General features: G+C 49.7%; 3 protein-coding genes across 3 annotated transcripts; 1 reads left to right on the forward strand and 2 right to left on the reverse strand.

The window, feature by feature from the left end:
• Positions 1-452: 452 nt before the first annotated feature.
• Positions 453-1,536, reverse strand: TRIVIDRAFT_14315 (uncharacterized protein; the record flags this gene model as incomplete). The annotated part of the gene is made up of 3 exons (XM_014098427.1): positions 453-887; positions 971-1,396; positions 1,462-1,536. Coding segments are annotated over 3 exons (936 nt in total), but the record flags the coding sequence as incomplete, so codon positions are not given.
• Positions 1,537-5,932: 4,396 nt separating this feature from the next.
• TRIVIDRAFT_203300 (uncharacterized protein) lies at positions 5,933-8,930 on the forward strand (the record flags this gene model as incomplete). Its single annotated transcript, XM_014098433.1, has 3 exons — positions 5,933-6,199; positions 6,279-6,451; positions 6,506-8,930. 3 exons carry the CDS (start codon positions 5,933-5,935, stop codon positions 8,928-8,930), a joined length of 2,865 nt encoding a protein of 954 aa, XP_013953908.1.
• Positions 8,931-9,402: 472 nt separating this feature from the next.
• TRIVIDRAFT_216458 (uncharacterized protein) lies at positions 9,403-10,295 on the reverse strand (the record flags this gene model as incomplete). The annotated part of the gene is made up of 2 exons (XM_014098434.1): positions 9,403-9,635; positions 9,715-10,295. 2 exons carry the CDS (start codon positions 10,048-10,050, stop codon positions 9,612-9,614), a joined length of 360 nt encoding a protein of 119 aa, XP_013953909.1.
• Between the last annotated feature and the right edge of the window lie 3,417 nt (positions 10,296-13,712).

A 13,712-nucleotide genomic window follows, 5' to 3' on the forward strand; every position in this document is an offset into this window, starting at 1 on the left:
AGAGAATTAGCAGTGTAATATTCTCTTCTATTGCCACCTCTCTAGGGTGAATTGATATTGACAGTGCTGTAATAAACGGAACTTGCCACTTCTTAGCATAGGCTTATACAAATCTCGAAACTTTCGGCATGATGCACAGTAAAATTCGAACAAGTGGGTGAAATTGGATAAGCTTGCTGTAGAGTCCACAGAGCACCATCTATTAATTCTAAAATTTTGTAATCTTTAAATTCAAGGAGGATCGAGGCTGCTACTTCGCAATAAGTCTCTGGTGTGTCGGCAAGAGTAATTCGTGGATAGAAGAGATCCAAACTTTCGGAAACTGGCAGATGTAACAGATGCAGTTGATATAGTTGATGTAGTTGATATGAATATTTATAGATCTACTAGCATATGATAGATGTATATAGATATACTGGATACATTTCCGCTATGTATCTCTACCGTCACGCTGCTCCTAGCCGAAAGAGAAAAGCAGCCATTATCGCCGGTGGCAAGGCCACAATGAGGGCTCCGAGCCCCGTGCCACCCTGAATATCCCCTTCCAGGGTGGCCCACAGCACACTCGCCACCACGCTGGCCGAGATGGTGGCCATAAGGACCCAAAACACGGCCTCACGGTTCGGGCCTTCGATGACGTGAATGCCCCAGCCCTCGGTCGCTTCTCCACAGTCCATAACCTTGTTGTTAAGTCTCTTGGGGAGTCGCGGCAGCCATGTGTATCTATTCGGGCTAAGATCGCCATCGCCGTGCTCGAGATAGTGCACGAAGACCTCGGGCGGCATCGGTGGAGGTATAAAGTCGTAGTCGATACGGGTGTTGGGAGGCATCGAATTCGGTCTGTCACATACCGACACATAACCGTGGCGCAAACTCCATAGGGTGAACTAGTAGATCTCTGTCAGCTAGCGAGCCTCACATGTGGTTTCATTTCGCTCTTAAAGTTTCTGGGGAAATAATTCAAACTTACTCGGACAAACTCAACAGTCACTGGCTTGATCAAGAAACGCAGGCGGGAACGCATGCCCCGATACTGGAGATACGCCTTCTTCATCTGCGAAAAGGCCTCTCCGTCCGAGTTTATTCGTGATGTATCCAATTCGGCTAGTGTTTTATACATTCCTCCAGTATTGATACATAGGGCGAGGAACTTTGGTTGTATTATATCGATACTGGATGCGTCTGTACTGCCGGTTGACACGGCTGTCTTGCTAGAGCTTGACGATCTTGAGCTCAGGTGGCGTCTCGGATTTGTCTGCGTTACTACCGACTGCTCCGAATCACTCGAGCTGTTTGGAGATGCGTCCTCAACGGGAGTGTTCAAGGATGATTGTAGGTTGTCCAAATCAGATGTTTTGTCTTCGACGAAATCGCCATACAGTTCCACGCCGCAATCCTAGTAACCGAAGTTGTTAGTCTAAAAATGGAGATTTACATGTATTGTTGCTTTATTACACTCACGCAAGTCCATTCAATTCTCCTATATCCCGTCTTAAGCCGAGGCCTCAATATCCTCTTTCTCATCCAGGAAAGTAAGTGGAATTCTTGTATTTTTCGAGTTGGTGGCTGATTGCTTGTACCTGAGGCCAAGATTTTGTCCCCGCGCAAGTCTTTTGATGGTGGTTTGTCATGTACAGAAGACACCACAGTATACGTTATATCTTCGTCCAATAATCCAGCTGGACTAGGCATTAGTTTATTAGTTGGACGAATTTGTGGCTGTATGATGGAGAATTGGTCCCCTTCCCACATTCCTTCATTAGTTGGATAAGGTGGCTCATCGGCTACTTTAAGTAACAATGATGATACTTCTTGATCAGTCTTCGTAGTGGTTCGCATACGTAGCTCCCTTTGAGCCTTTAAATATGCCAGCTTTGAGCGTTTCTCAAGGATATCGGCGGTCCTTTTCAGGCTGTAGAGGCCCTTGGAGATACACTAGACAGTGTGAGAGGCAATGGTATTAGAATAGTATGGTAATATAAACAAAAAGAGGCTCACCTTTTCCTCTACAACGTCCCATTTCTCTTCGACTCGAGCTGCCAGACCACTCCAGATCTCCTTTCGCATACTCATATACTCTTTGATACAGCCTAAACGGCCCTCGGCTTCATGGGTAGCACTCTGGAAGCCGTCAGAGGTTTGAGGTATGCACTAGATAATGTGAGATATGGTATTAGAATAGTATCTAGTATGTAGATAGATGAACCAAGATGTGGAAATAGTAAATAGAAGGCGCATACCTTTTCCTCAACCACATTCCATTCCTCTCCCATTCGAGCTGCCAGATCGCTCCAAATCTCCTCACGCATGCTCATATACTCCTTAGCAAGCGCGTGTATTTTAGGAGCGCTCCAACCATCAGCGCCCTTTCGCTTCATTACCTGCAGCCATTTAAGGCGATTGCTGCAGGCGGAAGCCGTCTTGGATGGGAAGTACTGGTCCCTGATTTCGGCCCAAGTGAGGCCCAGCATGTGAGCTATAAACAATAGCTGGTCATCCTCCGGGCTCCAGCTCCAACCCTCGAAGGCGACCAGCTCATGATGCAATAGATGTGGCTCCAATCCATAATCTGCGCCATCAGAAAGAATGACATATTAGCACTTGTGGGTAATAGCTAGTTGTTCACCATACCAGTCCAAGGCTGCTTCTCACCATCACTCTGTTCGGGTCCAGCGCGGCGCTCAAGATCCTCCAGACGGCGCGTAAGCCTCTTGCCTGTAAATAAATGTCAGAGAGAGAGAGTGTGTGTGTATGTGTGTGTGTATGTGTGTGTGAGAGAGAGGGACATACGGTAGTTGCGCTGAGCGATGCGGTTCTGTATCCTCCTCTGCTCGGCAAGGTCCGAGTTCTGGGTCGAGCCCCCGTCAGGGGCCCAGGTCTCCTTGCCAGAGTGGGCAGAGCTGCTAAAAGCGCTGCTGGTGCCGTGGTTAGTGAAGTGCTTGGATGGAGGAGGGGGCACGGGTTCATCTAACTCTTCCACAAGGAAGTCTTTAACAATTTGTGTGTCGTCAGAAAATGGTCCAAAGTCTTCAGTAGGCGGTCCAAAGCCCTGAGCAGGTAGGCCGAATTCTTCCACAGGTAGGTTGAAGTTGGCCCAGTTGGAGTCGCCGAAGGGAAGACCAGCCATGATGATCCGTTAAACGGGCATTCCGAGTCTCCGGCATGTTGAAAAGTCTAGAGACATGCATCCGTGAAAGATTCGTCGCCTATTACGTGTGGGTTGGCCGCCAATTGGTCAAATCTGCAACGGGTGAGGGGTGCATGAGAGGAAAAGTGCCTTGCAGCGAGCCTTGCGGGAAGCATTTGGATTGGCTTAGTTTCAATATTAGTTAGTTGCCAGTGATGCAGGAGATTGGAGCGCATATTAGGTTGCTGATACTAGGCATTGAACAACAATGCGCACATGGGCTTGCGATTAATATTCTTTTTTTCTCGTTCTTGATAGGTCATATAATTTCATTTACGACTTTTCGAAATGTACCAATGGGTGTTTAGTAGTGTCAGTCTGACAAGACACAATCAATCAATGTGTGAAGACCCCACAGTCTTATAATATGGAGGTTCTGAGCCAGCGCCTCCACCCCCAGAGATGCTGCCATCACTGATTGTCCACTCTATTTCTGAGCACTTTATAGTAGGAGGGCTTTATGGGGATTACTTGGTACTACTACAGTATTAGTTCATTGGCATACCCCAGTCTCAGAACACAGGCGTTGTTGTTTCAAGTGCGAGTGTTTGATGACTGTTTGACATTTGCTCCGTACAACGTCCGTGTTATATCCACTATTTTAGGCGCGTTCTAATGCTTCTACATTTGCATCTAGCGCCGCCTGCTGGAAGAAGCTGTCGATTCGATTCGAGGCCTTGGCGCTTGCGCAAGCAACACGACAGCCTAGTCATTTTATCACCAGGCGTCAGCTTTGGGCTTTGGAGAATGGGGGAATGGGGGAATGCCTGCGACGAGCCCAGTTTATAGGCTAAAGCGGCCCTAAATTAGAAACCGAGGGCCGATGCTCTAGGCACAATAGGCAGAATGTATACGGAATACGGAATACGGAGAGGTGAATACGGAGCTGCTGTTGCACTGCATTGCAAGTGGCTGTTAGAAGCCAATGCACATCCGGCATGCGTCTTTTTGGCCGTCGCCCCATAGGGCAGCTGTGGACACCCCCTTTGCGGCTAGTCGGCCGAAGCAAACAACTCGATTGCTCGATTGAGACGGGAGAAGAGTTATTTTTGCGGCTGGGCAGGGGGATGAGGTCATTGACATCATGGATTGGGGGACGTTGGGATGATGATGAGAGAGAGACGCAGAGTGGCGAGTGACCTCTTATACGCAGCATTTACTCCGTGCCTTGCAGGTATCAATACATTACGAGGTCAGCCCATCTGTCAACGCACAACATTATCCCTCATAGTAACCCATTGGCCTCTTGGAGAGGAAATTACGATGGAAAACAGCTGCTCGCTCTCGTTCAATTTTGACACATTTTCAGGGTCAGCGGGTCGTTGGCGGGGGGGAAATTGATCGGACCGAGGCAGTGCGCGCATATAGTACAACGATGGGCCAAAGCCGTGTTGCGGCCACCTGAAATCCGACTTTACGCGTATTGCTGGGGTCGAATCGATGCAAGGCATTAGGAATGCGGCGGGATCGTGCAGGAGAGGGAAGAAAGAATTAATACGGGGACATTGGCTGTGATGTATGTAGTTGAGTTGAGTTGAGTTAAGTTGAGACATACAGCCTTGAGTAATACTCCGTGCAACACCAAACAACCAAAAAAGTGAGGCTCTAACCTTGGCAGTTCTAGAATCCTTTCACAATGCACAATGCACGCTCCAGTCCAGGGGATGGCGGCAAAGTACCGGTACCAATAAGCCAAGGCATCCTTGGATCCTCCACGAGGCGCAAACGCGGCCACTGCGTCATCATGCGACGGGAAATTCGTACTGGGTACTTTGATCCTCTTGGCAGCGGGGGCTGCCACTAACGCGCCCATGAATCGAGATTTTGGGGCGCTGAAGAAGCTGCTCGTGCTGTTCGTACTCGGGATCGGGGGGGCTTTACAGCGGGAAAAGCTGTCAAGTCTCCAGGTGGCTTTTTTTTTTTTTTTTTTTTCTTTGCCGCCTCTGGTCTAGGTTCTATTAGATATTCTATCTACAGCTTCAATCTCGTCTGCCTCTTCCTCTTCTTCTTCCTCCTCCTCTTCTATTCTCACCACTTGGTTACAAACATCAATATCTGCAACATCGCCAGCTCCAGGTCATACATCATATTCGCTACTACTATTATACACCACTCAGCTGCCAGCCATCGCCAATCCTTCCCATCCTCCAATCTGCTAGGATCCTCACCCCTGGCTGGTCCTCCTCCTCAGCGCCGCATATCCACGTCCTGTCCTGCTCCACCGCCGCTACTTCATCTCGAATCTTCGGAATGCGCGCGCTGCCGTCGACTAATCCAGCAAATTAGGCGCGCAAACCCAGACAAGCCCTATTCCAGCAATTCTCGCATCGTCTCTGGGCCCTGACCAGGTATCCGGAGCCTGCGGATTGGCACTTCTAGGGGCAATAAGCCTTCCGCTTATAAAGAAGCTTAGTCGGCCCACTCGGGGCCTGACGTTGTCCGTAGTCCGTTTGCCCTCATTGAGCTGCTTTCCTCTAGTTTTGCTCTGCTCTGCATCTCGCTGGCCGGTCAGCTCGTGACTCGCTTCCATTTTCCCGCAAGGCTCTGGTCACATCGTGTCAGCCTCTCATTCCGCATCCTGTCCTGTCCTGTCCTGTCCCTTCTCTTCTCTTCGCATCGCGCCTTCGTTTAACCCCTTTCCGCTCGGATCCGTCCCTCTCTGCGACTGTCGCCTCGGGCTGCTACGACTCTCCGTCGGGTTGTCGCCTGCCATAGCATAGTCGTATTGTACTCACAGCATGGAATATGCCTCCTCCAATACCATCGCCGGTAGACGTGGGCGACAGCCAATTGGCCTCGAGAAGAGACGGTAGCACCAAAAATCCCACCAACGGAACATCCGGCAGCTCTGAATCCCAGCCTCTGCCCATCGCAAAGCGGTCCACAACTCTGCTGTCCCGCACTCCGACGCAGCAACTACAAAATGGAAAGGAAAGGGAAGCCAAGGGTGCGTCGGTTAGAACCATGTCTTCAACCCCGCCGGCCTCGACGGCCCTAGACCCGTTGAGCACGGTATGTATTTCAGCCTCGCCTCTCTCTTGCTGTGGTTGGATCAAGCCCACGTGAGATGCTAACAGAGACATGATTCAAGCAAATCTTCCTCAGGACCAATAGCAACACCGTCGAGACGTCCCTTGCTCAGCGCCTGCGCGGCTCTGCCAAACCAGATAGCCCCACGACAGAAAACTTCCCCAAGAAGAGCATTAGTCTTGAGAATACGGCCCGCCTGGCAAATGGCCTGGCTGATTTCCCCAAGGATCGAAAGTACGTTGCGCGCAACGCCATGTCTTTGCTCGCATGCTAATACTTTGGCTGTAGGAAGGGAACGTCTTTCTTGAGCCGCCTTGCTATGCGGAGCGCCTTCAAGAAGAACGACGACGATGCGCCCGATTCCGACTCCGAGCTGGGCGAGCTGCGCACCGAGGGGAGCAGCGCGCGTGCCCCAATGTCAGTCATGAGCGATGGCGGCGGTTACATCCCTCTGTACAAAGAACCCCCCCGCTATATCCGCGTGAGATCGCACAACAGCAAACGCCGAGACTTTAACCGCCTCTTTTTAGCCCAGGAGCTTCTGGGGCCCAAGCCGGAGAAAGACGACGAGCCGTCGCAAGGTCGTGTGCCTGCTACTGCGGTGGGTACACGGCTTCTTAAAGCCGGTGATGCAATTTGGGCCGCAGAATTCAGCATTGATGGTCGCTATCTTGCTGTGGCGGGCAAGGATCAGATAGTTCGGGTCTTTGCCGTTCTGTCAACGGAAGAGGAGCGCAAGGCGCACGAGGAAGAGGAGGAGGCTGAAAGAGACGCTCAGGGAAAGAGTAGAGGAGAGCGACTGAGTGCGCCCGTGTTTCGAAATAAGCCGGTTCGCGAGTTTGAGGCTCACACAGGAGAAGTGCTGGCCCTCTGCTGGAGCAAGAACAATTTCCTCTTGTCGACATCAATGGACAAGACGGTGAGGCTCTGGCACGTCAGCAGACAGGAATGCCTCGCCACGTTTACGCACCACGATCTGGTCACATCCATCGCATTCCATCCTACCGACGACCGATTCTTTCTTGCCGGCTCCCTGGATGCTCAGCTCCGGCTTTGGAACATACCAGATAAGTCGGTAGCCTTTTCGGCCTCGACCAACGAATTTATTACGGCCGTAGCGTTTTCTCCCGACGGCAAAATGGCCATTTGCGGGGTACTGAACGGCATGTGCTCGTTCTTTGAGACGGAGGGGCTCAAACAAAAGTTCCAGATCCACGTTCGTTCGTCCCGAGGCAAGAACGCCAAGGGCAGCAAAATTACAGGCATCAAGACGGCTACGGTGGCCGGGACTGGCGAAGTAAAAGTATTAATCACCTCCAACGATTCCCGCGTTCGAATCTACAGCTTGAAGTCGCGGATGCTGGATGTCAAGTTTAAAGGCTTAGAGAACCAGTCTAGCCAGATTCACGCTCGTTTCAGCGATGATGGGACCTATGTCATCTGCGGCAGTGAGGACCGGAAGGCATACATCTGGAACACGAATACGACAGAGGCCGAGATGAAGGATCGCCAGCCATATGAAAGCTTTGATGCTCACCCCGAAGTTGTCACCACCGCGCTCTTGGCACCAACGCGTACCAGGCAGCTGTTGAGCGCCTCGGGGGACCCAATCTTTGACCTGTGCAACCCGCCGCCAGTCTTACTTCGCAGCCTGGACGAGGCCGCTCTAAGCCAAACTGAGGTATCTGAAACGGGCACTGAGATCCATCATCCGCCACCGAGCATCAAGAAGCCAGAAGAGAGCCCGGCCTATCTGGAACGCTGCAGGCATCTGGATGGCAACATTATAGTCACAACTGACAGGACCGGCACTATCAAGGTATTCCGACAAGATTGCGCATACGCCAAGCGCCAACAAAACATGTGGGAGTTGGGCTCCAAATTCTCCAGCAAGGTGAGCGGGCTGGGACGAAGTGGAAGCATCATCACCAGGACCAGCGGAAGTTTGTCGAGGCGAACCTCGCTCAATCTGAGCGCAGGCCAGGCCCAGCATCCGTCCGACCGAATCATGAGCTGGCGCCAAGATGTTGACGATGAAGGGCGAGCAAGCCTCAATGTGGCGCCGATTAGGACCGAACGATCCGCTTCGCCGAGGAAAACCCCCATCTCTCCAGTCAATCTCCCAACGACCAATGCCGCAGCACAAGCTCGGAAACCCGTTGTCCCAGGCGGATCGCCAGTACGCGCGCAGAGGAATGGTCTTGCGAGCCCCACGGGTAGCATACGGACGCGGGCATCAATAGCGACCTTGGATGGAGGGTCTCAACCGCCAACGCCGAGTTTCAATTTTATCAGTGTGGCAGAGAGCGACGAAAACGACAAGGATGGTAGCTTTTGGAACCTCAGCCGGTGGAGAGGCAGCCTTTCGGGGCTCAGATATTCGGTCAGCGCCAGCTCCCCCACGGAACCTACTCATGATGCAGCTGCCGCCGCTGCCGATGGTCAATCTCGAAAATCAGGAGATTACTTAAAGCCACCCAACAGGGCAGCTAATCGGAGGAGCATTGGAGTCACAGACCTCAACAGGCCCAAGATTGTGGAAGACCAAACGAACCGTAGGAGATCAATGGGCCCCCCTATTCGATCGAGCAAGTCGCAAGAGTCGACGAGCGTGGCAATGGACATTATCGATGAACACAAGTCTGATCAGTCGTTGCCCAAGAAGCGAGCTGATTCTGGAGTGGGGAGGATGAGTGACGATACAGCTGAATGATGAAGGGGGAGAAAAGACAAAGGGTTGTTTGCATGAATCAAGGCTCATGCAAGTGTTACAGTCTTTTTGGTTTATTTTATTTTTCTCATCTGGCGGCTGTTCTGGCAAACAGAAAACGCAACGGCTGACCCATGTTTAACGCCTTCAACGGTCGCTTTCCTTTTGACTTTTTTTTTTTTTTGTATATTTGTTTATAACGGCTGCATACCAAGCGTGGAGTTTTTATTCTTTGTCTACATTTCTTTGTTATACCAAGCAGTGTGGTGCCATCATGGGAAGAGGGCTACGCATGTGGCCTTTTTGGAACACGGAACAAGGCTTGTGGAGGGCTACTTTTGGTGTATTGTTGGGCGCATGTATGTAGAATTAGGGGGCAAAGTATTGATATCATGGGAGATTCTGACACGTGAGACGGGCAATGAAGGAGTGAATAGAGCGGTTTACAGCGATGATTTGTTGAGATTGCAGATGTGAAAGTGTGTGTCTTGTACAAGTATGATTCATTATATTTGCAGACTAGAGCTGACTTGTATGTCTGTCTACTCGTTCCTATGCAGTGCGTGCTATCCTCTTGCCAACACCATGCATGGCAGGTATCATGTTAAATGTTTCCCTTTTCCCTCAATATACATGTATCCTCCGCAGCACTGATCTCGTCTCGTTCCGCTTATCCCGCATGATTTAAAAGTCCTCGGTGGTGTTGAGCTACTTCACCCCCACTGTCAGCAACCGAACGTTTTCTCTGTCTCTCTCTCTATTCATTCTTCACCTATAGTTTACTCACCTCGCCCTTGGCCTTCTCGGCAATGCTCTGCGTCAGCTTCTGCAGCGCAGGGGGGTTGGCGCCAGTAAGAGTATCAGCCTTCTCGCCGTTCTCGAAGATGAAGAAGGCGGGGATGCTGCGGATGCCGAGCTCAAAGGCCAGGTCGGGGACCTCGTCGGTGTCGAAGCGGGCGAAGGTGAACTTGTCGTTGGTGAGGGCGTCGGACTGCTTGGTGAAGATGGGGGAGATTGCCTTGCAGGGGCCGCACCAGGTTGCGTGGGCCTGGAGGGCGATGTAGGGAGTGGTCTTGATGAGCTCGTCGAACTGAGCCTTGGAGGTGATGTCGATGACGGACATTGTGATCGTTGTTTTTGGGGGGTTTTGTTTGGGGGAGGTGTGGTTCTGTTTGAAGGTTGTCGAGGTGTTGGAAGATGGGAGTTGCAGTAGAGGTTTATGAGTTTTTTTTTTTCTTGGTGGAGTTGCAGAGAAGAGTTGTGATGATGTAAGTGTAACTGGTGAACCTCGGTAGCGCTCAACAGATATCGCAGTTATAAGCTGTGCTGTGCTTGTTTTTATTGTCTTGGAATGATTCGAAAACTAAACTGAAGGGGCGGCTGTAATTGATTTTATATATTCCTTTTTTACCTTTTCCCTCTGTCCGCTATAAGTAATCAATCCCGACGCCGCCCCCGTGTTTTTGGGGCCTCAATTACAAATGTCATCATCGCCTTTCCTCTTGACGCACGTAATTGCCCAAGCACAGTAAAATGTTAAGCGCAAGTATCTTTCGTCCGTGCTCAGCGCTAAAAGTTGCCGTGAGCTACCCAGCAGGTACCTACAATGGATGATTTCAGAGCCAGCCGGCTCTACAGTAATATGTATTAGTAAGAGAGGAGGGAATCTGGCATAGTTGGTCGCATTGCCGGGCGAAAAGCGGGCTTGGATGGGCTTTGCCGTTTTGGAATTTTTAGGGCGGATTGCGTGATTGGGGGGGAAGAAGGGAGGGGGATGATGGTCGGCTTCTGCTGACAAAAAGAGGAAAAAAAGTAATTGGAATTGGGTTGGAGAGTGGAGGATCGGATGTCGCGATGTTGTTGGTTCGGGATGTCGCTGGGATCTGGGAGGCTGTGACGTAGTTTTGTTGATTTCTCAGATGAAGCTTTGGAATAGCTCTGTATTAGATGATGGGAGTTGTGAAATCGATGGGAATCATGGAAGCTGGTTGAGTTGAGCATTTCTCAGCCACGACAGACGAGGTGGGGGATGAGAAGACGTCTCTCTCCAGGCCATTCCACTGCCAATTGTTCCCTTGATGCGCATAGCTTTCGTAATCGTCGTTCCTACGCAGCTCATCTATCATCTGTAGCATCATGAAATCTGCCTCTCTGCCTCCATTTTTTATTTTTAGAGTTATGGATCGGTGTGCTGTGTCGAAACGGGCATGGGCAGTAGAGGATGCCGCAGTAACTGCATTTGTAAGCTCCAACACTGCGGATGTGGGTGTGCCCCCTTAATCCAGATGCGTGTAAATCGTAGTCAAGACAACTGCGTGTGCAGAGTTGTGGCTTCAAGCCATTTCTTTCTTTTTCCTCTTTTTCTTGATTCTTTGTCTTTTGTCTTTCCCTTTCTCTTTCTACATGGTCGAGTAATACAGCATGGTCGAGTAATACGGCACTTGACTGTTTAGAACGTTTCAGCGCACGAGAATGAGGCATATGTGTGTATGGCGCTATTCCATCTTCATTGTAGCTGGTCTTTGCATACCTTTCTCTTTTCGCCGTCTATCCTGACTTATAGCCCAATGAGTGTAGAACTTGCAGATGAAAGGATTCAAATGACGGCGCCAAACACCAGTCGGCCGCCCTGTTCGTGGCTGGACACAAACAATCCGTTTCGGCATACCACTATGTTAAAGTGCCGTATTTGCCAACTCTGTGCAGAAAAGACGCTGTTCAAAGACTTCAAGCGCAGCCTACTTATAGCACTCATTAAGCAAAGCTGCGAAGCTGCTTTGAGAAGGTAACAACACAAGGGAAGTATAGCTTCTAAATTTGCTTCCCTAATGGGAAAAAACAACAACAAACCACCACAATCACTAGCTACAGCTAAAATACTACCTAGTATTTAGCTAGATTCGCTATTTTATGCCAGTTTTGACTACCTGCGATATAAGGTAAACTGTTTTTTGGTGTTGTAGTGCGTTTTTAATAAGTATTACAATACCGTATTCCAGTGTTCTATCCCCACAAATGTAATCCACCTAAGCCAGCTGCACTACTGTATGTAAATATAGCTTCCGTACTCCGTAGTATATTAAGATATATTAAAACTGGAGAACTAGGGCGATCTACGGAGTACAGGTATATAATATGACAGGAATGCTTGGGTAGGCTAAGTGCCGCAGGTAACAGCGCCGTAGGCAAAGCTCCCTGTAGGCGCCCCCAGAGGGTAATAATACAATTCTAGTCCCGTTGGATATAGATACTAGGTAGCGATAACTTGAACCTTGATCGAACGGGATGATGGCCTTGATCCAGCTAGGTAGGCCCGATCAAACAACCTGACTGCGATCTATCTAGATGGTCTCATTCTATTAAGGTGGCTTCTACTCCGTACCAATCCGGAAGACCTTGATCCAATTAGCCGACCGCGATCGGCATAGTTGCTTTGCTTGCCATTATGAACGCCTTTAGCGGGCATCAGCCTTGTGTATCAAGCAAGGATTGAAGTATTCATCGGCGATTTGGTCCCTTCAGAATAGAGGCAGAAGCTCTTTATTACGGAGAGGGCTTTCTAGTTGATTCAGAAGCGTCGCATGCAAGTAAAAGAGATGGGAATTACTGAGCAAGGCCTGTCTACAGTCACGCATACACAAACGGCGTATTTAAGCCGTCAGAGTAACGGCGATGCAGCGGCCGCATGTGATCAGATGTCGCATTTCCTTCGTGGAATATAGGGATCGAGATCAACTATGTTTTCATTACATGCTGAAAAGCAATTGACCACTTCTATTCGTTTGAGGATTTACGCCATACACACCAAAAAACATAACATTTGGGACCCCATGCCGCATCATCCCGTATCCATGCACTTGCTTGGTATATCGCACACTGCATGCATCCTAGACTGGTTTTTCCTGCGTCCTCTGCAAGCCGAGCCAGGGCCTCGCAACCATTTCCCTCATGGACCTGGGGTCTAGATGCGTGGCAGTCAGCGTCAGCTATCCTCAGCTGGCCCAATATACCAGCCCAGCTTATGTTGGCTATATAGTCATCAGGGATTGTCCATTAGCGGCTTTGCACTCTGGGAAATCTCGGGCCGAGCATGAGTAACCATGGAAACATAGCAACATGGAACATGGAATAGTAATCTAATAGACAATTAGTTTTGCATAGGGATCGGGTGTGGCTAGATTGGACTTGCACATCTAGAAACCGTGCGCGAGATCTTCATAGTTCACTGAGGGCGTATTATGTACCTCTACCATAATATAAAAGTAACGATTGGTGTTCTCCACGCAGACACCAATGACCCCTGGCTAACAGGTGGGGATTCAACATGGGAATATGACACCAGATGATGACACCTTCCTGGAAATGATTGCAACCTAAGCCTCTTTCGAAGCAGTAAGGCTTCTCACATAGAAGTAAATAAATATATTTCTTGTGAATTGCTTTGAATGCGATAATGCCACTTGCTGCTATACCGGTTCAGCAGACAAGAACGTTCACCACCTCGTTACTGCTGAGACTTGATTGTGATAATATTCGTATATGGAGCAACATTAGTATCATAAAGAAATAATAAGATTTTAATCTTGGCTATTCCATCCATGATAGATCTTAATCCGGCAGTAATCATGATGCCGGTTTCTATTGGTTTTTTGAATCCTATGATAAGGCAGCAAGGATGGATGCCTCCTCATTTGAAACAAGCCATCCAATACCACATCGCTTATCAGCCATTCACACCGCCCCGTCACAATACTACTTGCAAAGAGCATGATGTGGGTGGCGTCC

Source organism: Trichoderma virens (assembly GCF_000170995.1).
Source record: "Trichoderma virens Gv29-8 chromosome Unknown TRIVIscaffold_82, whole genome shotgun sequence".
Lineage (NCBI taxonomy): Eukaryota > Fungi > Ascomycota > Sordariomycetes > Hypocreales > Hypocreaceae > Trichoderma > Trichoderma virens.